A 27054-nucleotide genomic window follows, 5' to 3' on the forward strand; every position below is an offset into this window, starting at 1 on the left:
CAGAAACTGTCAAATCTGCATCTCACTTTTTAACTGAAAGCATTAATACTTTTAAACTGTTCATGCATTTATAGCACTCTTATGAGTGTGTGAGCGTGTTATCTTTCTTGGTATGTCTACCAAATAAGATTTAGAAACTATGACAGCAATTACAGCTTCTCTGTTTTTAAGTCTTGGTCGATCCTCAGTAAGTACCTGTGAAAAGCTATATTCGAGTCTCAACAGCAAGTATACGTGTTGTGTAAGGTTTGGCCTGGGCTTTGGGTGGGCCCCTCATTGACAATCAGACTTTTCTTAAAGCCAAACCTGGTTTTCGTTTGCCCTGAAGGCAGGATTTATGGTGTGCTTCTCAAATGTTTATCCTCCTGGGAGGACTTCTGAAGCTCTGTTAGAGCCATCATTCAGGGCAAGTTTGGATACACAGTTTGATCAGACATCCAAGAAGTTTGGTGCCTTCAAATGTCTTTGACAGTTATCGGGGTCACTGTTCTCCTAGGAACACTTTTATACACAAGCCTTGTCCCAATTTGTCCAAGTTCATTTGCTGACTTCTACAGTAAGTTCTGTGGACTTCATTAATTGGGTTTTGAGACTCTAAATGTGTTTGCTAATGAGACATTTCTAGTTTTAACATTTAGATGTTTTTTTGTAAATGTATTCATCTCCTAATGATAAGGTATTAGGAGATCTGGGAGAAAACTTCCTATTGTCAAGCTGCTCCCAGTCTGCTTCAAGTCTGCAAAAAGTAAAGAGGTCTGCATTCTGAGATAAAACAGAGGTTTAGAGATCAGAACGCCACTAAATGTAAACAGATTTCTCTGAAATACAGTATCACATTTTTTCCCAACTTAACTAACCCTAATCCTTAGTCTGACAGCTAACAATGCAGAATTCTGATGTGTACTGATCTTTGTACAGCAGGTCTTTAGTTGTTTCTTTTCTCTTCCTGTTCATTCCCCAGTTCTTGTTTTTGCTGTGGTAAGCACTCAGTTGGGACTTAAAAAGCAAAAAATATAATTCATATTTGTCATTAGGGTCAAATGCATTAGGATTTTAAAGGATCCTTATAAAAGTTCAGAAGCCGTAAAACTGTAAAAGCTGAAGGAGACAGAAATATGGAAAAAGTGACCGAAAAGACGAACAGTTATTTTGCCGTCTGCCCGCTTTAATCTGCAGTAATGGATTTCTAACTGTAAAAATATTATGCTTTAAAAACTGTATGTTTATATCTCTGAATTCAGTTAACTGTGTAATGACAAAATGTCAGCTTTGTTGCAGTTTATTTATTTATTTGTAAAACTTAAAGAAGATTACCCAAATAAATACAAAATACCCTGTTTAGGATCATTCCAAAGCATCTCCATGCTAGTGTCCCAGTGCTGTCAACGACTTTGTTTCTCATTTGTTCTTGAGTCTCTTTAGAGCCTATTTCACTTTGTATTTAAGTGATTCGACAGATCTGTCAGTAATCAGGGCTGTGTGTGGCTAGTGCAATTACTTTTTCACATAAGACCAGGTAGATTTACATATTTTTTTCCCTTAATACATGGAAATAAATCTGCATTTTGTATTTACTCAGGCAATCTTTGTCCAACAACAACTTAGAAATTCTTAAATTGTTTTTAAACAGTTCCATGAAAAAGTACTTTCCCCTGTCTTGATTTCTGACTTTTCACCACCACGTTCACTGGTAGCCACTGATTTTATATGACTTTTATCACATCACAATGGATTATTTCTATTCATTCTGTAAAAGAAGGTAGCAGCTAGAGAAAATAGCAGCTATGCAGGTTTTTCTTTGTTTTATTGTGTATGTTTCCTACCTTTATTAATTTTATTGTTCATATTTCCTTTCCAACCTCTGCTCTGTCTCTTCAGCCCCCCCAACTTTCACAGATACACCACCTCAGTACGTGGAGGCCAAGGAGGGGGGGAGCATCACTTTGACCTGTATAGCCTTTGGGAATCCCAAACCCTCAGTCAGCTGGTTGCGGGAAGGTAGTCTCATGGTCAGCAGTGCCAAGTATAAGGTAAATACTTTATATTCGTATCAGCTGTTTATTAAATATGTTACTATAGTCATGCTATGTTTAGACTAACAGTTGCAGGCACTGAGACCACTGTGTTTGTACGAAGCATCTGGCCTCATCATGCAAAGTCTACCAGCAAGGTGCCGACTCGACAGTTAAATATGTAAAAGTTTACTTGTTAGCAAACTGTTGCTTCTTTACACCAGTAGCTGATACGGGGCTACACCATCTTTTAGTTTCAAGTTTTAGTACAATCTGATATTGAATGTTTTTGTAGCTCCACATTTGGTCTCTACCAGTTTTGAGTGAGTGGGGTCTTTCACTTAGCTCAGTTTTCTTAGCATCATATATAAACAAGGAAAAAGATGCCAAGGGATACTTCCACAGATGTCTAGTCTTGTAGTCTTAATCATCAGAGCAGAATTCAGAAGTCTAGTGAATATTGCAGACGTTATGGTTTTCTCCCACATGTTCTCTTCACTGTGAGTGTTTGTGTGTAGGGGGGCATGGAGCACACTGGCTGAGAGATGGTGAGAAGAGAAGCTAGTGTCACTCAAGTTGATGGCATCTCATTAGCCTGCAATAAAAGCTTCCCAACAAGCAAAGATGATCAGAAAGGTTGGATGGCAGGGAGCTTAGTGCTGGCTTGCAGGTCTGCTGGAGAGGAATAACATTTAAAACCTCTCTGGTGAAAGTCTGTTGCTGCCTTGAACGTCTCACATTGGTCACTTAAAAGATGTTTTGAGCTGTAACAGCATCTCGGGTCAGGCTGTTGTGACTTAACTTCTCAGGTTGAATAAATGCGTTCGCAGTCTTTAGATTGAGAGATCTACGTTTGAAATGGCAACATTCAATTAACAGACAACTCCTCAGCTTGACTCCTTGTTTCCTTACTACTTTCAACAATCAGAGATTATAAGATTCACTGTGTGTTCCAGCACTGGGAGTTTTTCTCAGTAACCATTATTCCATTCACACATAATGTAACAGAACTTTTATTTTCATTTAAAAAGAAGCCTTTTGTGATCGTTTTGTTGCTGTACAGTAATGAATCCTGCAAGAAGAACGGGAATGACTCCCTCAGTTTAGATCAATTATTTAGGTGACTGAGCTTTGTTCACAGGAGAGTTATACATATAAATTTGTCCCTCTCTCAGGCAGCAGCTTTCTCCCAAGTTAGTCACGATACTTTGGGCTGTTATAGACTGATAACAACCGTAAACCATGAGCATGTGCTAACACAAAGATGTGGGAGAGATTTTAATCTGAATAACAATTTGGTTTTGATATGAGTGGCTGCACTCTGATCTGATTTAGGAGAAAAATCTCTGAAGACAGATCTGGATGGTGAGCAGTGCTTTAATTTAACAAAATAAGTGGTAATGTGGTGTTGTTTGGGTTTCCACTGTGGAAATGGGCTGTTAGATGAAACTCCCAGGGATGGTTGCGGTTGCCTAGATTTCCAGCAGGTGGAGGGGTGCCAAAAATTAGGATATGCTCTCAACTCAAGCCAGCGATTCAGTAGGTTTTATGCAAGACAGCGACGATCTGGAAAAAATAAAGTCATTTTCCAAAAATGGGTTCTGCAGTTATTGCGTCTGATTTACTGACCCTTTTATTTGGTGTTCTGTTATTGCTAAGGTCATTGAGTGTCTGCCCCAAATAAAAAACTTTCACACTGATATTTTCTGTCTTCATGTGGGTCCTCAGATGTCTAACTAAGGAAGCACATAAAATGAAGCTGTATGTGGTCAGGAACCTGGATATTACAGGAATCATACAGGGATATGGGAATAACAAACATGCAATAAATAACAGGGATTGGTCTGCAAGTAGACATACTACCTGGCAGATGATGTTGATTGCAGGCATTTTTTGTTATAACAAACAACTTGCTGCCCTCTGGCCAGGTCTCATTCAGAAAAGACTTTTCACCTGGAAAAATAATTTTTTTCAGAGAGTGTTTCATTTTTTGGATTAACCCATGATTCTATTTTTGTTCTTGGTGACCGCTGAAGTTAAAGTTAATTTAGATAGAAGTTCAAATTAACTGCTCAAGTAAGTGCTTGGAGGCATTTGTAAATGGTTGCCAATTAGCAAGACTTGCTTCTATAAGAGGTTTGGCTGTAAAGGGAAATGTTTAACAGCCACACTGCATAACACAACATACTGCTCGAAGGACTTAAACCTAGCAGACCGAGTCAAAATCAAAGGAAGCTACTTTTTGATCTCGAATGGGTCTAACTCCTTGGCACTTTCACAACCAAATTCAAAGACTTTGATTGATTAGTTGCTTTTAACACTTAGGATTGTCTTGTTTCTGTACTGCGATATAGCACCAAATGACATCAACAGTCGCCTAAAGGCGCTTTATATTGTAAGGTAGACCCTACAATAGTACTTTCAGAGAAAAACCCAACAATCATATGACCCCCTATGAGCAAGCACTTTGGCGACAGTGGGAAGGAAAAACTCCCTTTTAACAGGAAGAAACCTCCAGCAGAACCAGGCTCAGGGAGGGGGCTCATTACAACAAAACTATTTGTCTTCTGGGTTTTATTCAGTACTGACGTTTAAAGTTACATGTTTGTGTGTGCGCTCAGGTGTCCGATGGGAGTTTGACGGTGCTATCCATCACCCGGGAAGATCGGGGGGCCTACATGTGTCGAGCCTTCAGCCCCCAGGGAGAGGCTATTCACACCACACGGCTGCTAGTACAAGGTAAGGAATTTTAAGGATTTCCAATATTGCATCTTCATTCTGTCCTGTGGTCCTTCCCTTGGTGATTTCATTAGGAGTTATGAAAAGTAGATGTTTTTTTTGTATTTTACAGTTTTACAGGGAATGTTTTTAAATAGACGAGTCCAAACATCTCACACCAAAATGAAAGTCAGTCATAATTGTTAAACTTGGTAACATTTTAGGATGTGGAAATATTAGAAACATTGTGGCTCCATAGTGTAGTGGTTTACACATTTGTCTAAAAAGATCCCTGATTTAGTCTTTAAAGAAAACCCAAATCCCATTTAGGGTTGCGTTAGGAAGGGCATGTGGTGTGAAAATCATCCAAATCACACACGCAGAGCTTCCTGCTGAAGCGACTCTTTGGGAATAAGGGAGCAGCCAAAAGTAAAAGTCATCAGTATAACATTGAAGTAGATTAGTGTCAGTGGTAACCAATTTACATAAAAGGTCAGATTTGCTTGAGCCGTGTCCTCCCCGGAAAGCAACATTTAGATTATACTTAGGTAGATTTGTGGCTCGTCCATCTGCTAATTCAAGTTTCAAGTTCAAGACTAACTAGCACAGTAGGGAAATATGGATTCAGAGCTAAGTGACATATCAGGACATTATAAACAACGATGAGTTTTCTCAGCATAGACCAAACCTGACTAGACTCAAGAGAGCAGGTCATGAAGCTCTAAAACACTGGAAATTGGATCAGCTGTGCCTACAGTATTGGGAAGACAAAAGCGAGCACACCATCAGAATACAAATGATAAGGATGTTTGTAGAATTATTACACAAATGTATCTTTTCAGCCAAATTGTTAGGATGGACTTGCCATTGGTGATGAATCATTTTTCAATAAATTTAGAGCCAGATTGAAGTAAAACTTGCAACTTCACACTGACAAACATCTGTTAGCTCTAGCATATTTTAAAAGTTCACTGAGAAGTGTCAGAACAGGATTTATTAGGCAGCATCAGACGTGGGGAATATGCTCCTGCAAGATTGTGATTTGTGATTTTTCCTTTTTTTTTTTGAGAGAAAACATCAGTGTCACACTGTGAGACACTTTCAGTCCAAAAGCACACGTCCCCCTCCGTTACCTGTCACACACAGAAACTAAGCACATTGCAAAACCAGCCAAATTTGTTGGTCATTCATCTCAGAGCCTAAACCTCTGCACCATTTTCTATGCAAAACCATCCCCCACAGCAACAGACAGATAACAGCATACCTTCTGAGCTAACAGTGAGTGTCTATTTGGGTATATTAAACACTTGCATGCTTTGCTTTTCAGTGCTGTTTATGACACATACTTGCCATGTTGATCCTTTCACAATTTCATTGTCATTCTGGGTTGTTTTCTCCTGTCACTGCATATTAGTAGATCATCACATCGCGCAGAAAACTATGGTACATATACTTCTTTTGCTAAAAATAGCACCATTCCATCAGGGAAGCAGGATCAATCCATTTCTGTGGGTATGTGGGGGTAAATGTGGTATCAGCAGGTGGAGTTTGGATGGGCTCCCATAATGGCCAATCACGTCAGCTCCCTTTACTGCCTTTGAAATGCAGCACATGGTTTAATGATGGTCAGTCTATGGCTGCTTTGCTGGAGAAAACTGCTCTGCTCTCATAGATGCAGAGGCATAGCACAAATACATTACGTTGAGAATTTAAAAATATGACTTTGGGGCAGACAGATCTATTATTGAATTTAATTCTCTGTCTGGTTTTAAAGATAAAGTGATATTACTTTATAGAGGCTGGTGTTTTAACTGTGAGTTTGTGATCACGTCAGTGTTTGAATATTGATACATTTCAATGTGTGTAGATTCTACTGGAGAGAGCAGCAACTAAAGAAAGATGAGAATTTCTAGGTTCACTATGTTTAACACGTTGCTTCAGAAATAATCACATAAGTAAATAGCATGTTACCAGATAATATGCAAATATTATAATATCATAATTCAGTTTGCTGACGTGAAAACATATCAGATCACTGTGGCACATCCCCTCTTGTTTTCACTGGTCTCTAAACATCTGGAAACTGAGGCGAGTTGTTGGACTTTTGGGAAAGGAATGTTGCCCCATTCTTGCGTGATAGAGGATTCTAACTCCTCAACACTCCTGGGTCATCTTTGTCATATTTTTCATTTCACGATGCACAAAAACCGTTCAATTGGTGAGACGTCCGGACTACGGGGAGGTCAGTTTGTACCCTGGCTCTTCCACTACAAATCCATGCTCCTGTAATAGATGAAGTATAGTTTTGCATTGTCTTGCAGAAATATAGGAGGTCTCCCAGAAAAGCTGTAATCTGGATGGGCGTATATATTGCTCTAAAACCTGTCTAAACTTTTCAGCATTGATGGTGCCTTTGCAGTTATGGAAGTTGCTCAATTCACTTATGCACATGTTTCTTCATGTACTCGATGCATGGCGTTTGAACTGAGCCCTGATAACAAGCTGGATGGTCCCTCTCCTCTTTTATTCAGGACATTTGGCATGCATGTTCTCCAACAAAAACTCTACATTTCAATTTGTCTGACGAGAGAACTGTTTTTCACTTTGCCTAAGTCCATTTTTAATCGAGTTTGGTTTCTGAAGTTCAAGTTTCTGGATCATGTTCACATATAAGGTCTTCTTTTCACGAAAGACCTTTAACCCTATATTCATGGATGGCACACCAAACCGAGAACACATACAATGATTTCTGGCAGTGTTTCTGATCCCAGTTAGTTATTTCAATCACAGAATCATATATGATCTTAATGCAGTCCTGTCTGCTACTTTTTCAGCTAATTAGCTTTAGTAGCTAGCTACAAAGGTCAATAGGCCAATAGAACTGCATCCCTGCATTGCAATATGGCTTTAATATTTAGACGAAGTAGGTTTTTAAAGCCATGGCTGGAAACTTGAATACGCAAGCAGAACATGAGTAATGATACGCCTGATACTCAACTGTTGATATATACTGAGCACTTGGAAAGCGTGTCTTCTGCCCACCTTTTTGTGCAAACTCACTGACATAACACAAACATGAACTATAGCATACATACATCCACAGACGACTTCTCTCCAACCCACAGGACTGAAAGTATCAGTTGTGAATGTTTATGTAACAGACACCACAGACCTCCCACCCAACCCAACCAAGGGCCCGCGCCCATGCCCTAAAAGTTCACAGCTGTTTTAGGTATTTTGATGTTAAGGTCAAACAGTGACATCTAAATTTGCATTTTGCCGAGATAATTGAGCAGTATCATGCTGCAGGATTAGCAGACATTTTTCTATTCACTGAGACATGCTGCTAGCATTGCTAATAATGTAAAAGTTTGCCCTAATTTAAAATGTGTTCATCTAAATCGGTCTTCTGCCTGGTGTAAAACAGTCACAACCTTTTTGATAGCAGCTGGCTGCTCCCTCAAGCATGCTATCACTTTCATATGAACACACCAGGCTGAGCAGAATTTAAATAGTGTATGATGCAGCAGTGTGTTTAGGAGTGAGACTAGAAAGACAATGCTTAAATTAGTTCAGGGACGTCTTACAAGTACATGGTACATCAGGAGCATGTGAGCTAAGATAAAGAAATAAGAATGAGTGGATGCTTTTTTTTGACTCATGCTCTAAATTAAATGTCAACTTCTGTATCTAAAGCAATTCGTCTGTCTCAGTCCAGGCTCCACCACAAAATCATCAAATATAAACCAAAGGAATCAGTAATTGTCTCTGATGTCTTCCATCATACACACGTCACTTCTCAATGTCGCTGGTATTTTTCTTCTGGAAATGAAAAGTAAATATCCTTTAAATGTGTGACTTTGCAGCAACTTCAGAGGTGATTTGTCTGACCAAAGAGGAAAAATAATAACACTCTAACCACAGCATCCCAGGTCATATAAGTTAAAGATCACTTCCCAACAGTTGAATGGACATGATCTGACCACTACTGAACTGAGGAAATTGAAACTTGATCTCTAATTGAACCATTTTCATTGACTACACACACAGGGAGTGAAGAAAATGAGTGAAGAAGAAATGCTTATTGCAACATAGGAAGCCCCCAACAGCCTAGACCTATTGCAGAGTAACTAAAGGAAGATTCAGATTCACCTGGTCCAGCCCTAACTATATGCTTTATCAAAAAGGAAGGTTTTAAGCCTAATCTTAAAAGTAGAGAGAGCGTGCCTCTCTAATCCAAATTGGGAGCTGGTTCTGCAGTAGAGCGACCTCATGCTGAAGGCTTTGCTTCCCATTCTACTTTTAAAAACTCTGGGAACAACAAGTAAGCCAAAGTATTCTGTTAGGATAATAAGGCACTATGATGATGTGACGATATGACTGATTATTGAAGATTTTGTATGCGTTTTAAATCCAACTAAACAATGTCCCAATTGGTTCTCTTGCTGCAGAATTCTGGGTCAGTTGAAGAGTTTTCAGGGATCCTTTAGAACAATCTAATACGAAATTATACTAGTTCAGTCTCAAAGTAATAAATGCATAAACTAGCTTTCCAGCATCACTCTGAAAAATGATGTTTCTACTTTTAGCCATATGTTGGAAAGAAATGGAGGTAGTCCTGCATATTTGCTTATTGTGCATGTTGAACTACTCCAGGATTCTTCATAATATTACTGGAGGCCTTGGCTTCATGCTGTTCTAGTTCACTTCCCACATAGCTAAACCTATATCATTAACAGCCTATATATGAGCCAGTATACTTGGCTTGTGAGTAACCTGTTGATGGCATAGGCCCTACTACACCAACAACTCGTTTACCTTTCCAGTTGATTTTCCCCCCACTAGAGACCCCAGCGACTGTAGTAAAATGTATTCCAGGGACCAAAAAACACTAAAGTATATTTGAAACTGCTGGATAGGGATAGCATAGATTTGATAAGACTGGAATTCAAATCGGAATTCAAATCATAAGGGAACCTCTTAGTTCCCTTATAGCCTCTGACGGTGAAGTCATCTCTGTGCTCTGAATGTTCAGTGTCATTGATCCCAATATTTTACTATAGAGAACACACTGTTGATATTAAATGAATTGTGCTGCAGTGGCTTGAATTGTATCTACCTGATAAGATTCAAATTTGTGCATGTAAGTGTCTTCTTCATATACTAAACTCAGTCGTGGAGTTCCACAGGGTTCTATAGTTGGACCAATACTTTTTACATTATACTACCCTTAGGCAATATTAACAGAAATCACTGCATATGTTTTCATTGTTATGCTGATGATACGCATCATTATTTATCTATGAAGCCAGATCTCACCCCAACCGGTCGCGGCAGATGACCGCCCCTGGTTCTGCCGGAGGTTTCTTCCTGTTAAAAGGGAGTTTTTCCTTCCCACTGTCGCCAAAGTGCTTGCTCATAGGGGTCATATGATTGTTGGGTTTTTCTCTGTATCTATGAAGCGCCTGGAGGCGACTTTTGTTGTGATTTGGCGCTATATAAATAAAATTGAATTGAATTGAATTGAATAGATGACCCAAATCATCTTAAAGGCACTAAAGGCATGAATGAGTGGATGAACTCTAATTTCCTACTTCTGATGTCAGAGGCTAATGTACCTGGTCCCCAAAATGTTAAAAAACATCATACTTATTCTGAGTGTTACTACCTTTATGCAAATCTTTCTTTAAGGTGTTTATTTTTCTTTTTTTGACTTATAGATCAACATATAAGTGCACAGGTGTGGTCAGAGATCTGTAAACATAACTGTACAAAACATACAAATAGAATTATTTCACAGTTACTATGATATTATGATTTGTGCATTATTGACACAGCTCTCACCAATACAGCGTTCTTGTGACAGTCCTACTTTGGACCCGAAGATCCCAGATGGTTTTGTGTAACAAATTATCTGAACAAAGAAAAGGACAAAGAAAAAGCACAAATATTGAACAGTGAACAGGATATTACTGATAAGTTTCTCATGGGCCCCTATGAGAAACTAGATCTTGGTTACCGTTAGACTTTTTTTATCAAGTGCACTATGTTACGTTGCAACAATTGTTGTGTATTTCTCATGAAAGGTTGTATAGACATTCAAGTTCATTTAATGAACAACTATAATGACTTTTCTAAACTTTATAGAATTCTTAGTTTCTGAATTGGCAGACTCTGCATAAAAAGTTTGCAAAATCAAATATGCAGAACTATCTGCTATGATGACCCCTTATGACTAACTGAACAACTGAATATATGTGTTTTACATTATAGAATTTTTAGTTCCTGAATAAATTTTATGGTATGAAATAGTAACAATTATATGCTAACTGATGAAGGTATGTTTGTGGTTTCTAAAACATCAGAAAAGGACCCTGACTTCTGTAATTGTTCAGATTAACTCCTCTGAGTGTGACTTTACAGATGGAAATGAGTGGCTAACAGACAACATTATGTTATCTTGTTTTTAATATTTTTTACTGACCTCATGCGTTCATCAAATCTGTTGGATGAAATGGGTTTTCTCACCTCATATGGTGGTTGTTAGTAGTTTTTATTTATCACAAAACAGGCAGGCACAATGTTCACAGAGATCACGTTTCTCTTTGTGACTAAGCACCAAAACACGGGCCGAGTGATTGTTTGACCCATCCTGTATAATTTATGGTAGAGATGGATTAATAGAAGCCCTCCTGGAAAGCCACTGAGCAGCAGATCAGCTAAAAGACTCCTGTGCCAACAAATCTCCAGCACTCAGCTGGTTCCAAATAGGGCGTGTTGGCACCCACACAAACAGACACTCACTCACACACCCCCACTCAAACACCAACAACACAGTGAGCCAGCACAGGCCTAATCGTGGTTGTCCTGCTAAGGGCCTGGCAGATGGAAATGCTGTGCCTGTTAAAGGATCAGGCTGTGGGCTACAGATCAGAACTAACATATGAGACTAGCAGTTTTAAGTTGCGACACTGGCTCTGAGTGTGTCTGTGTGTTTGCGTGTGTGTGCGCATGTTGGTGATATTCTTTAAAGTCCATCCTTGTATGAAGCCAAGTTATGAACAAAGTGGAAATTCATTCATAAGTGTGTGTGTATACGTGCATCATTAGGAGAAAGTCAAAGGTTATTCCAAAGCAGCTGTTATAGTGTAGATGCTGGGGTGGGGTGGGGTCTCCTTTGTCTGTATTTGATGGTCTGTGTAATATTAGTAGGTTGATTTTAGGGTTTTCATATTACAGGGATTTCAAAGAGAAGGGTTAATTTGCTGGCAAGGTACTGTTCTGTTTCTTCAGCTCTGTCAGCCACTGTCTGTACTCTTTGCAATATAAAGCGCACCTATCAAATGAAATTAATATACTATTATTATGATTGCATTATGCTGCATTATACTATGAATGTGTTACTAAACGTAAAGTTACATATAAACAATAAATAGTATTTTCCAGCAAGCAATAGCTCATACTGCTGAAGCTTACAGATCCAATAGAAATGGTTGAAAGAGTCCTTACAGTGCATGTGAAGTGAACAAATAATACATGAATAATTTTTCAGCTGAAATAAAAATACATGTTTTACTAAGAATAATGATGTGTAAAGTAATTCTGCCAAACTACAGGTCGGTTCATGTGTCAGCTTCTCTTTTCTAGAGAAAATAAATAATTTAATTCAGTTTCATTTTTATAATGTCAAATCACATGAACAGTCGCCTTGAGGCGTTTCATGTTGTAAGGTATATAGGTATATAATAATAACTACAATAATGAAGAAGTAGTTTTACTGCAGGTTTTACAATCCCTCATAAACACAAAATAAACTCCATTATTCTGATTCTTTGTGACAGATTTCCAGTTCATTGGGAAACTATGTCAATTAGCTGTTTTGTTTTGCATGAATAAAAAACATAATTAGCCCTGCGTATTGTGGCTCATCAGCAAATAAAGGTGCTCACGTGGGACTGCTGGCAAGTTTCTTTCATTACTCCATTAACCTTTAGTAAATTCTTTGTCTCTATGTAGTTATTTAAAGAGAAAATTCTCTTCAGCATTCAATTCAGTTGCCTTCAGCTTTTTGTCACTTCAGACAAAGTCGACATATTTAAATGAGGTCTTCTACATTAAATGACCCCAGACTTTTTACATTTACATCACATCTTGTTTTGAGTAATATTGTCACATTTTTAAGGACTCATAATAATAAATAACAAATCCTACTACCTACTCCACACCACTACTACTACTATCTAGCAGAAAGCAGTAAATACTGTATTTGCAGATAAAACAGTGTGATTATAGATCTGGTTATGGTCAGAGGGAGGAAATGATTGCAAATCGCAGTGTGACTACATCCATGCTTGCAACGAGGATCCATCTGGCACAGCAAGGATCACTCAATAAATTTTCATAATCCTTCACTGAGTGCAAAATAAGTATGTGACATGGCTCTGAGGTCTGCAGTGACATTAAGAATTCAGAGTAGAGGTGGTGGTGTTAATCCATGCATTAGAGTCTACGGCCAGAAATGTCCCAATGTGACCCCAAACCAGCGCATGCCAACTAATTCCTACATAATCAATATTTGTTCTGTAGACATATGATATATGATTCATGCTTTGTGGTTTTAAGTGCCAGTTAAAAAACTGTAACTGCAGCCTTGGTCAATCCTTAAGTCTTTAATGTGTCTGATGCACATGTTAAATCATCATTACATAAATGCCTATTTCTACATTTCGGCATGACAACTCACAATTCAGTGGACAGGAATGGAATTTTCAGATGTGAAATGTCCTTGATGAGGGTCTCGTGACATTAAAAAGTCAGCTGGGAACAGATTTGAGTTGACACATAATTAGTTTGTATTAATTTCAGCATTTTACTGGTAGCTTCCTTGAAAATGCATTGCGGCTGCTGCCACACCAATTAATTTTCACGAGGAGCAGAACAAGGTGAACTGTTTTTGGTCACAAATTGAACCTGCCTAATTCATTAAGTCGCATGAATGTTTCTCCCACTGTCTGGTGTGAGAATTCAGAAGAGGACAGTTTGTCCAGCCACAGTGAGAAAGTATTTCTGATGAACTAACAACCCAAACCGTGCTTCCCAGACCGTTTTTCTGTGAACCTTAAAAAAAGGCTTACACATTAGAGGTATATTTAACAAAGACAAGACCAACTGTACACTCCTTAAGGAGAAAGAAACTTTTCTATATCCAACAACAAAAAGTTACTCAGTCTGTAGAAAACATGTCTAGCTGCGTGTATCAGGACTGGGATGGAAGTGCTTCAAAACTTCCCTTAGAATTCTCCAGTTTTTATGTTTTCAATATCAAACTGCACGCAGTCATGAGCCAAATACAGCCATATGCACACAACAGAAGTAACTCTTAATAGCAAAATCGTCTAATTTAACTTTGCAAAAAGTAACAACGTGTCATCCCAAAAGGTTGATTCTTTCTATCTGGACCTAGCGTGGAAAGCGAAGAAATCATCACTTATCCAAGTGACTTCTTCAGTCTCAGCTGACTGCAGGTTTCCCCAACTTTATAAACACTACAATTGCATAATGACTGAAACCAACCCACTGAATGAACAAAGGGCTGTGAGGTCAGTTCCTTGATCATTAATATATAAATTGTCACGACCATTGATCAACAACCACTGATGAAAACCCACTGAAACGTTTCTCCCACTGAGAACGTCCAGAATGAACAGAATCAACCTTTTGGGATTTACCTACCTGGATAATTAAGCAAGAATCAAGACAACAAATTGTCATATTTTTGCATTTACCAGAACCAGGGAGCAGACTCAGACCACAGTTAAGAGGTTCAAAAGATTTATTCACAGAACAAAAAAGATTAACGATACGCAAGTGTAATGGGGAACTGGGAATGGTGCTGTCAGACAAACTCTGGAGGTTTATGAAAGTAGGGAAATAGATAGTGAAACTGCAACTGCAGTTGATCTGTGGATTTAAAATTTTCAAAATGTGGAAAACCAAGAATTATGGGAGGGTGAGAGAAAAACAAAAAATGAGTTCTAGGGCGAGCAAAGAGATTCCCAAATGATGACTGAATTGCTCATCCATCGAGCAGGTCCATGGTTGCCAGTGCAGTCTTGACATCCCTTCCCAGGCGCTTAAATCCTAATTCCTACCTTGCCTCATGTGACCTCAAAAGGTCACATGATGGGGTAGGGCAAGGTCCTACAGTCGCTTCACCCTTTAGCCCTGGTGATGGTAATGACCCACCACTGGCTCATCTTACATGTTCAGTGGGTCAGTGAACCTCAGGAGTAACTCCAAAGAGAACAACCCACACTAGGGGTTAAATACCCGGGACTCCCTATGATTTGTTTGAAGGACTGAAGAAGCCTCTCGGGTGAAAGATGAAACAGCTACACTAACCTAAAAGGTCCAGTTGGCTTTTTTAAGATTCTCTGAACTGAACCCGTCAGCAGCTGGCTGCATCATCAGTGTTTTGAAAGTGACCAGTCACATTTGGACCTTCTAAAGGTTAGACTGATTTCTGTGACCAGAATGATCAGAATTTAGCTTTGAGAGCAGAGTTGCCTTTTCATTCTAGAAAAACAGATGTCCTGTCAAGCAAAATATCATACATGATAAGTGTTTATTAGAGCTGCCAATGAAAATATTTAGCCTTGTGTTTGTTTAACTGATTCTGTGTGTTTCCCCACCAGGCCCTCCGTTTATTATATCACCACCGGAGAACATTACAGTGAACATCTCACAGGACGCCTTCTTCACCTGCCAGGCAGAGGCCTACCCTCGCAACCTAACCTACACATGGTTCTGGGAAGAGGACAACGTCTTCTTCAAGAAGTAAAGTTATGATCGGGTTCATTACTGTTTGCTCTATCACTCACCTACTTGTACAGTCTGTGCTGTGTTGTTGTTGTGTGTTGTTGTGGTGATATTCAGCACAACAACTTCTTAAATTGACTTGCAACAGACTCATTGTCACCTCTCAGTCGTAAAAGGCCAACGTTGTGTCACCTTGCCGGGCAGGCGGGCAGCATGGGTAGCCGAGTTTGTGAATACAATAAATCGTAGGCCATGTAGAATTTTGAAATTCATAACATAGGTGCATATAATCTCAGATGAGTTTAAAACTTAGTGACCTTGAGCTAACAGTCAAGGTCAGAGGTCAAGTTTTCTGAAAAACTTGTGAATCCAGAACTTTCACATTCATGCCATAGGTGCATCTACCAGCCATCAAGAGTTGTGTATGGAGGTGTCTAAGTTAGATGAAAAGGTAGAAGTAATAGATGGTCAAAAGCTAGCATGAAAGTTAGAGAGGAAATACCTCCTTTTTTTAACTGAGCAGCTAAACACGTCCGCATCTTTGAGCAGAATTTAACGTGACTTTTTGACTACGCTCTTCTCAAAGATAACCCTTTAAGATTAGGAGACTTAAGGTTTTAGGCATTAGACATGAAAATATTTGATACCTTTGCATTGCAGAACTAAAACCCCTTACTCTATGCTCAGTGGATAAATAATGAATAACTACCAAAACAACAGGCTAGTGTTTTCTCATGTCACGCTTGTACATGACAGCTTTCATAACATAGCAGCAGAATTCTTCAATAATTGATGAAACTGATTATTTATTAAGAGATTTACTCAGAGGCGAGTGTGCCTTGTGCCTGTAATTAAACAAGGCTTCAATGACGAAGTAAGTTTTACAATCCAGCAGCATTTTAGCTTGTGAGAAGGCTGAGCGCTTGTCTTTCACATCGTTAAACTTTTGAACTCGCTGCTGTTTTCTAACAGTATTGTCACTTCCTGTTGTGCATTAGATTATAGATAGATAGATAATACTGCTCCAGCACTTATTTTTGTAACTGCCTTCTCACACCATAAAAATTCGTTGTTGAGAAATTCAGAAAAGTTTGTATTTTATGTCCAACAGCTTTAGTTTTAAGACACCCATGACTCATGCAAATATTTTTATTTATTTCTATAACTACGTGTACAGATCATTAACCTCCTAGGACCTGGCGTCCACATATGTGGACATCACATTTTGGGTTATTTAGACCAAAATACTAAATTTTGCTCTACAAGGGCCTGATATCCACTTACGAGGACATTATACTGCTACTGTTCTATCAAAAATTTTAACGAATATCCTCATATGTGGCTCTGATTTTTCATAAAAACAAAAATAAGGTAAAAAAAAATCTGCTAATTCTTTGTTTTTACATTCATCGGGCCCCAATATGCCCAAATATCAAAGAGAAATTAAAATTGCATGCCGTGGAAGAGTTCGGGTCTTAGGAGGTTAAAGGAAAAAAAGTATATGAGAAAACTTACATGAGTATACAGACAGACGTATCTGTGGCCAAAGGTTCATTTTAGTTGCTTGAAGTTAAGTCAGGTTTATAATTCACATTCCCACTTGCATCACATTACATCAAAACTGCTTTAGTGCACTGTTTTTGAAGAAGACAGAGTTTACAGGGGTAAAGGCAGTACTATTACCATTAAAAGCCTGATCACATTTTTCAGTTTTTCTGACGTAGTGTGGAGCCTTCCTTATTTTTCAGAGGAATTATAGGTTAAGACTAAAACAAGTCTCCTCATTTGCTGTTGAAAAGTTATTTAACACTTTGAAGATAGTACCCTAACCTTATTCAGTCAGAATATGGGTTTTTAGCTTTTCTCTGCAAGTCTTTGCAATCAGAATAAGAGAAAATAGACATTTGAACTAATATGAATGCAAAAACTCTTATTTACATAGAAATCCTTGTTAGAAATAGAAATAAAAAAATTGACAAGTGCAGCTGATGGTGTGTTCTCTAATGGTGTTTGTCACAAACAGCATTGCAGGTTAAAAAAAAAAGAAAAAAAAAAGAGTATTGCAAATCTGTACAAACCATAAGACTTCTGCAACAATTTCCTTTTGACAGGCAGGACCAAAGTAATGATGTTCAGCCATAATACACAATGCCAAGAAGAAAACTACACACAGCACATCGGTACTATCTGTAAGCATGGTGGTGGAGATTGTTGATTTGGGCCTGTTTTGTTTAGCCACAGTTTTGCGTGATGATATCTTACAGTCACTGAGTTGACTAGAATAAACTCTGTGTACCAAAGTATTCTGGAATCAAATGATAAGACATGCAAAAAATGTTTGTTTCCATTTTTAATTTGGACACAAGAGCTTTTACAAATGCAATATCAAGTTTTACTTTAAAAGCTTTATGCGTACTAGATAGCCCAGAAGTTGGATAACCAAAAGCAGAATGACATTTAAATCTACCTTGTTGGTTTCTTTCCTGTCCCATCCTGTCATGTACTCTGTGTGGAAGGCAGGATTGGACCCAAACACAGTCCCACAGACAAAGATTTAAACACAAAAAACCTCAGCATTATTGCTGGAACAAGTTAATACAGAACTGAACTGTAAAACCTAGGAACGAACTATGAACAGAACACAGTGTGAGGGAGATTACGACGACGAGCATAGGAAGACGCAGACACCAAATACAAGAGGAAACACGGCACTAATTACACTGACGAAACGGGGAAGAGCAAAACAGAACACACACCGATGAGAGACTATGGCTGTGTCCCAATTCAGGGTCTGCACGCTTGAAGTACGCGCACTACGCGCACTACGTACGGTGTGTACTATAAGTACGAGAAGTGCGGAAGTGAGAGGCTTGTGAAATGGGACGGTCTAGCCTTCGTCGCGCTTTTCAGGTTGCCTAGCAACCATGATACTAACCGCGAGTAACGTTACATACAGCTTTGTTTGACAGAAATGAAGGAGAAACAAATGTTTTGTTAGTCATGCATTTTCGTCATGACATCACTTTGATTAGTTGAGTATCTGAGGCTGAGACCACGGGACCGTAAAACATGATTGTTGGGCTTCATTTCTGTGCTGAACAGTCATTTCAAGATTAGTCAGTAAATAACAATTAGTTGTTCATGAGACTAAAATCATCCCACTGTGGTAATGCAAATATAATATGGCCAATATTATAGTATTGTCAGATTATTATGATATATATATATATAGGCTTTAAAACCAAGTTAACGCTGAAAGTACAAACATCACTAATGTCACACAACTTTGCCGACATGTGGCCAATAGTAATGTTTTAATGTTCTTCATTATTAAACATTCGCACATAAATAAGTGACATCATATTCAGTACTTTGACAGTTCACTCTTCGGCCGCTCCCTTCTGCCGTATTTTGCGGCAAAATTATCCACACCCACCGCCGCGCTATGAATTGTGGGATATATGGGACCATGAAGCGTGCACCGCACCACGCTTGATATTTGGGGAAATCGACGGCGCATTTGGAGTATGCATTTGAAGTACACTTCGGATTGGGACAGCCGTCGTCGCATGGCGGTGACGTAATCGCACTTAAAATGCGTACTTCAAGCGTGCAGACCCTGAATTGGGACACAGCCTATCAAAGCAAAACAGGAAGAACGCAGACTGAGTAGGACAGGGGTGTCCAACTCCAGGCATCAAGGTCAGTGTCCTGCAGGTTTTAGAATCCTCCTGGGTCAGCACACCTGAATCAAATGATTAGTTCATTACCAGGCCTCTGGAAAACTTCAAGACATGTTGAGGAGGTCATTTAGCCATTTAAATCAAGGAGCAAGGACACGTCTAAAACCTGCAGGACACCGGCCCTTGAGGCCTGGAGTTGGACACCCCTGGACTGTGGGAACAGACAGATGCATATGAAGACTGACTGGGGAGGAATCACAAAGGCAAACCAAGACTAGAAATACAGAATAAACACAGGATATAATCATACTGGGCAAAGAAATATAAAATACACAGAGAACCTAATAAATAAAAAAGACTCAAAGAACCAAAAGACAAGAAACTCAAAATGCTGGGTGAGAATAACCCAGGACTGTGATACATCCTGTATTTTCCCACTCTCTCTTTCTCCTCGCTCCTCTTTTTTCCACCTTTAATGTCTAATAGAAGCGAAACAACTGAAAATTGAGAAAAATAAAAAAACAACCTCCAAACACCTTTTGGATGACAAAAAGGATTATGGTTGGATGAAGGGGCAGCTGAGAAATCTGCAGCACTGTGTCTGACGCTAAGCTAAGCATGAACCCGGACCTCTGTGATCCCCTTCTTCCCTTCTGGCACAGAGTTACAAACTGAATGGTTTATAGAGTTTTTGTCTGAAATATACGATGTGGTACTGGCATCAATAAATCCCTCAACCTCACACTTAAATTATTTTGTGCTGTAGGGTAGTAAGTAACAAGCATGGGGAAGTACATGCTCCTGTGATTTCCAGCTACCTTTGAAGCCTGTAGACTTATAGTTCCTCTGCAACCAGCTGTGAATCATGACTCAAGCTACATGTTACACACAAGTCAAAGTTACATATCCGCTGGGAAATAAGCAAAAAAGAGCAAGTTAAATATAGAGGTTAAATACAGGGGTCTTATATCATCAATGAATGACCAACATATATGTGTATCTGTCAATAATGTCATTGACAAACGTTCCTCAACTGGCGTGTAAAGCTTCAGTGTGGAAGATTGCTACAGTGGACTAACTACTACCGCAGCCACGACTTCTGAGAGACAAGCTGGAGCTATCGGGAGTGGACCACCACATGTCCCACTGGATACTGGACTACCTCACAGAACGTCCACAGTATGTGAGGTCACATAGCTGTGTCTCTGATATGCTGGTCTGCAGTACGGGGGCCCCACAGGGAACTGTGCTGGCACCGTTCCTCTTCACCCTCTACACTGCAGACTTCTCCATCAACTCCCCACGCTGCCACCTACTGAAGTTCTCTGACGACTCTGCCATAGTCGGCCTCATCACAGGTGAGGAGGACTCAGAGTACAGACAGTGGACTCTGGACTTTGTAGACTGGTGTCAGCAGAACCACCTGCTGATCAACGCCGGGAAAACGAAGGAGTTGGTGGTGGACTTCCGGAGACGCAGACCCACCACACTGACACCGGTGAACATCCAGGGAGTGGATAGGTACCTGGGTGGTCACCTGAATAATAAACTGGACTGGAGCCACAACACCGATGAACTTTACAGGAAGGGTCAGAGCAGACTCTACCTGCTGAGGCGGCTGAGGTCATTTGGAGTCCAGGGAGCGCTTTTAAAGACCTTCTATGACTCTGTGGTGGCATCTCTCATTTTTTTACAGTGTTGTATGTTGGAGCAGCAGTTTATCAGCAGCTGAGAGGAAGACCTTGGATAAACTCATCAGGAAGGCCAGCTCTGTTCTGGGATGCACCCTGGACCCAGTGCAGGTGGTGGGAGACAGAAGGACTCTGGCCAAAATAACATCTCTGATGGACAGAGTCTCCCACCCCATGCATGTAAATGTTGCTGAACTGCAGAGCTGCTTCAGTGACAGACTGCTGCATCCTCGATGCATGAAGGAGCGTTTCCGCAGGTCCTTCCTCCCTGCAGCTGTCAGACTGTACAATCAACACTGCTCCCAACAATCATAGATGTTTACATCTGCGCTGTAACTGCAATAATTTAATCAACCGATTCGCACTACAACCTGGGTTTGCCTCTTATCTGTAGTTAATTTAATTTAATAACTGTACAGTACTCTGTTTATAGTAACTATTGTCCTTAATGTAAATATGTTTGTATATGTGTCTTTCTGGCTGCTGTTACAACCAAATTTCCCCTTGTGGGACAATTAAAGGATTATTCTATTCTATTCTAACTGAGTCTTATGTTGGACCAGAACCTGGATTATAGTGAAATGCCAGCCCTCTTTTGTAGTCAGATGACCTAATGTCAGATAAAGCACGGCTGATTGATCATTTCCCTTTTCTTCATCTTTACAGTGACCTAAAGCGCAGAGTCAGTATTCTCATAGACGGCTCCCTAATAATTGCCCACGTCAAGCCAGAAGATGCTGGGAAATACACGTGTGCTCCAAGCAACAGCCTGGGCCGACCACCGACTGCCTCTGCCTACCTAACAGTGCAATGTGAGTGCCCTGTCTCTCTTTTTTTTTACTTTCTACATAGCAGTGGTGTGTGCTCTAGTCTGAGGTGCTGCTAAATGAACATTTCTGCAGCAGGATGAAATCTTGCTTATCCTTTCCTGGGGCAGCACCCATGAGAGACAGTTTCATCACAGCTTTTGATGGTTGTTGCAACTTTTTCTGCATTTTGCAGAAGCTTTCAATTGCATTTAATAAAAATTTTACACACTGAATGACTTTCATGTCTTAACTCTTTCAGTCAATATGATCCATATCCCAGGTTCAGTGTATTATTTTCCTTGATATCCGCTGTATCACCTTGCTGGCACCTATGGGCAATTTAGAATCACCAGTTAACCTAACTCCTCTAACTGCATGCTTTTGGGGTGTGGGAGGAAGCCTTTCTGTGTGTACAGTAGTCTGCATGCTCTCCCTGGCCAGCTACCATCCAGTCTAACTCAGGACCTTTTTGCTGTGGGGTAATAAGGCCAACCACCACACATACTGCCTGAGCTTATAATGAGATGCTGTTTTTATCACCAGCTTGCTGTCAGCTTTCCGCAGATACAGTAGAAGGATTACTTGTCCAATCAGGAATAAAATACCGAGTTTATGTCCATTTGATTGCATTAGAGCTCTGACTTCAGTTCAGGAGACGAGGCTTCAGGTAAAGAGGAAGAGAATGAGAAGGAGATGAGCGAGGTGAGATCAGTGATAGTGGAGTCAGATGAAGAAGAGGAGAACAAGAAAAGGAAGAAGTGATGATATAAATGTACAGTTTTGGCTGATTAACTTCTTGTTATTGATTATCATGACTTGAATATAACTAATAGTTATAGTGATTAACAGCATTTACTAGGTTGACCAACACTCAGAACAATGGGCAAGTCCAAGGAGCACTGTACCATCTGCTAAGCAAATCCGATCCGAAAAAGTAGGACGACCTCCAAATTCTTCAACTTCCCCTCAAAAGCTAGATAAATGAAAGTTGGACATATTTGGATGTTTTATATCATGGCATTGATGACATTCGGTATTAAATTGGTAAATATATACAACTGTGGTTCTGTGGGGGAAAGAGTCAAATAAAGCATAAAACCCTCCAAAAAGGCACAACACTAAGACAGTGCAGAGGTCCAGTGCACTGACTATAATAAGTGGAGGGACCAATGGCCTTTGTGGGGTCACCAACACAGGGGCCACACTCCTAACTACAGTATCTAGATGGACGGATAAATATTTAGAAAAAATTGCCACCTGTAGAGATGTAAGGAAGGAGTAAATTATTTATAGAGGCCAAACCTGTGTTTTAATGCTATTAAGTCGATCATTTTTTCTTGGAAGCATGGGGTTCAATAGAAGAACTGCAGTTTTTGGTTTGGCTTCATCAGCCCTGAATATTCTCCATGAAGAAAGATTCACTTTATCGTTGTTCAGCGTCACTGACCCCGAATTGTCAAACAATGGGTATGAGTCCATACCCATTCCAGGTTGGTCAGTTGATAAAAGTTGCTATCAAACCACCAGAAATTAATAAATGCTAAAAAGACTTAGGTCGAGTAAGACAGGTCGAGTAATAGAGCATTAGAGGCAGTGTGAGAAAACTTCAATAGATTAAACTTCCTGACAACTTCTTTTTTTTATTCAACACCTGTAACATTCACATGATTGATTGTAACTTATGTAGGTTTGAGAAAAATGTAGGATAGGTGATTACCTTTGATTTAATTTTTAATAGATTTTCCTCATTTGCTGCATTCACATGGAAAAGCTTTGGAAAAAATCTTCCAGTCTTGTAAAGTGCACATATTGGATGTGGGTAAGACAAAGCCGAATACTAACATGAGCCCTAGAACCTACAACTCATTGTAACTCCTCATCACTCTGCGTTGTTAAGAGGGGACACCAGTTTCTGTCCATCTGAGCTTGAGTCAAACCGGACACAGCTGTGAAACTGTGTGTCCAGAAATCAACTGAAATGCTCTGCACCGTGGAATCACTTTGGACACTCGACTAGTCTCCCGCCTAACTCTGTTCCACTTCTCATCCAAACATATAATCCCATGCAAACACCGGTTTTGCCTCTCAAATATACTTTTCTGTTTTATTTTGCTTCTGGTTGCTTTCTGCCCACATCCTCCCTTTTCTCCCCTTCTCTTCCCTCACTACTTCTTCTGATTTGTACCCATTTATGAATATTTATTCATATGCACACCAGCACGTCTCTGTCTCTCCCTTCCCCATCTTCATGATTATTACTGCCTCCTCATTTCTCTGTCCCATCATAAAACACTCTATCAGTCCATCAGTCACTCCCAGCTTGAGCCACTAAATAAAAGCATCTGGCTTTTATTTGCATGTCTCAGGACGAGCACTGAGAGCTCGGCCTTGTCTGCTGGTGACCGGCCATCAGCAGTAGTCAAGGCAACAGACAATTTGAATTCCCTCACTCTCCCGCTTTGTTAGATTGTGGTGTGTGTCTGTGTGTGTGTGTGTGTGTGTGTGTGTGTGTGTGTGTGTGTGTGTGTGTGTGTGTGTGTGAGAGAGAGAGAGAGAGAGAACAGAGGTAGGCAACAGCAGTCACAAGAGGGAGGGAGCAGTGAGAGGAGAGGGGATTACATCATTGCTGTAGGACCACTTTTCTGTTTGACTGCAGAGGGCTCTCTCTTTTCTTTCTTTCCTCTTATTCTCACCTCATCCTTTTTTATCTCTCTCTATCAATCCTCAACCACTCTCCCTATTTATGTCATTATTCTTTTTCATGTCTTATTTGGTTTAAATCTCTCTCCTCAGCTGTCTGTGTCTTTCTCCCAGAAGCGTTTGCCAGGGAATAACTTCCCCCAAAGCATCTTATAGTGGGAACCAGCGTGTCGTGAGCGATAGGCTGTCTCAGAGCTATATTTAGAAACTTGACTGTGGTGCCAGTGGCAGTGCTGCTCTGGGCTCTTTGTGGCAGAATGACGGTCGGCCAGAGGTTTGGACTTTAGAGGACAACTACTGTAGTACAAAGTTGTTTTGGTGACACGTCTCTTTTTCTCCCTCTCTCACCTGTGTTCTTTCCCACGCTCAGCCTCACTCGCCCTTCTCTCCATCGCTCTGCAGATAGCACTCCTCCCACTCACACCATCTCTCCTCCTTATCACCCAGTGCTTACTGTGAAGCTTTCCTCCCTGACCTCATTCAGACATTACACTATTCTCACCCCTTTACAATTCCAGATTGAATAAGTTTTGCTTCCCTTTCCCTCCATCAGTCATCCTTTCTGTCCCAAAGAAACCAAGGGGCTGAGCTTGTTCATCATAGCAAATCCCTATTATTTGAGAGTTAAAATTGAGAGGGGACATCTGGAAGGATGTCTGCTAAAGTAGAGACGATCAATTAACCTTGAACTAATCCGAGCTGCTCTGAATGATTGAATGAGGTAGTTTATGTGTCACATGATGTCACAGGAATTTTTGATTTTGCCTGTAACTAACTGTGACTACAAATACATTTGAAAATCACAACAACTTTCATCTGACTTAGTAATATTTAGGTAAGGTTTGAGACTATTTAAAGTTACTGGATACATTATAAGAAAAATGAACATATTAACATGTCATGCTGTTATGTTATTGCTTGAGCACAGAGGTTCAAGATTGTTTCAGGTATGTGGTGGCACCTGTATCACAATTAGCATGTAATTTGTTCAGTTCTCTGACGAGACAAGCAGTGACGATCATGTTGAATTGAGTCGTTAATGAAGGTGTAATGTTTTGAAACTGTGTGTGTGTGTGTGTGTGTAGCAAACATCTAGCGTAAAGTGACAAAAGCTTGTAAAACCTTGCTTTGGTTGCCAAACTGTTTTAGAATTTATCAAAGTTGCCTTATAATTCAATACTTTTTTATGTTTCCATGACCACTGAAAGAATATTGAAGCTCCATTCCTCATTCAGCCCAATAGGGGCTTCAAACTAACTGTTTAAATCTAGGTTAGTATCAAAGTACCTGACCTCTGAGAAGTCAGGTACTTTTTTCACTCATTTTCAGCCCAGTCCTTGTATCTGATCATTGTCAGAGAAATGTCTATTTGCTTGTTAAGCCATTTAACACTGACCTATGAATAATTTAAGGATAAAGAACGCAACTAATTCAATAAATATATTAGTTTTTTGTCTACACATAACAACCTATCAAAGATCTAACTTTTAATCGAATTTTTAGGCACTTTTTTATGTAAACATGCATAATTTCTTCCTATATTTTTAGCTAAATCTACATGAAATGCCAAAGTTAAGGCAATCATAAAATAGTATTATTCCACCAAAAAGATGCTGTGTGGCATGTCCTTAAAAACCTTAAGAAAACTGCTCAAGTGAAGCACAAAGATAGTAACAGTCAATCTACAGCATAGGGACAGTGTCTGAAAGTGTCCTTAAGAATATTAAAAAATCCACCAAGGACCTGACACATGCCCCCAGAGCTACATCTGACCCTTTCGTTGATCCAGCTACTGATACCTCATCAGAAACGGTCTCAGGAGAAGGGTTGCTGTCAAGAAGCCATTCTTAAGAAAGGGAAAGGCTGAGGTATGTCAAATTACATAAGAACTGCACCGAAAATCAGTGGCAACAGGTTTTATGTTTATAAATTTTTGGTTCAAATTATCATCAGTTGGTACATTGAGCGTCACAGCTATAAAACACAGTGGAGGAGCTGTCCTTTGGTGCTACATCTCAACCATATGCTGTAGCTGTAGCTTCTAAATACTAACTAAGCAGAGGCAGATGCGATGGTAGTATGATTTTTCTCACCTTTGGAAGACGTGGACCTAACATAGCATATTTCCCCAAATTCCTAAAATGTACCTTTACACATCAGACAGTGTTATGAAGAGCAAAGTCATCAACTACTTGTGATGGATGAATTAGCAAACAGACAGAATAGTAAACTTGTAATTTCCATGTACAGTCTGACATTTTGTCCAGCCTAATCAATTTCCATGGAAGATGCGATTTTGTGTAATTTAATCACTAGAAACCAATGCATCCATCTGAATCTAAAGTCATGTCAAGTCAACAGTGATGCCGTCCCTACATGTAAGCTTTGACAGATTGGAAAAAAGACAAGTAAAAGCATGTTATTAGTATTAATATTGTGTAGTAGATGTGCCTCAGGGGAGCTGAAAACATCAAACGGCAGAAAATAGCAGATCGTACTGACATTCATTTTCCAAACAATACTTTTTAGGAAAAGAAAAGTTTTAGATTCTGAATATAATGAAGGTGCAGAGGTGTCTGACAATAACCAGGATTCACCAGACCAGATGTTCTTCATATACATA

At 39.7% G+C, this 27054-nt stretch overlaps 1 protein-coding gene across 1 annotated transcript in view; it reads left to right on the forward strand.

Moving 5' to 3' along the window:
• The window catches only part of LOC146699710 (protein turtle homolog B-like), a 132437-nt gene that overhangs the window by 52007 nt on the left and 53376 nt on the right, over positions 1-27054 (forward strand). The window contains exons 4-7 of the mRNA XM_085469550.1: positions 1879-2030; positions 4634-4751; positions 15425-15566; positions 21589-21734. Of these exons, the coding sequence (XP_085325676.1) occupies positions 1879-2030; positions 4634-4751; positions 15425-15566; positions 21589-21734 (558 nt within the window). The remainder of the gene's footprint in view (positions 1-1878; positions 2031-4633; positions 4752-15424; positions 15567-21588; positions 21735-27054) is intronic.

Source organism: Copadichromis virginalis, linkage group LG10, assembly GCF_057382275.1.
Source record: "Copadichromis virginalis isolate Kocher_CV1m ecotype Utaka linkage group LG10, C_Virginalis_male_GT1.1, whole genome shotgun sequence".
Taxonomy (NCBI): Eukaryota; Metazoa; Chordata; class Actinopteri; order Cichliformes; family Cichlidae; genus Copadichromis; species Copadichromis virginalis.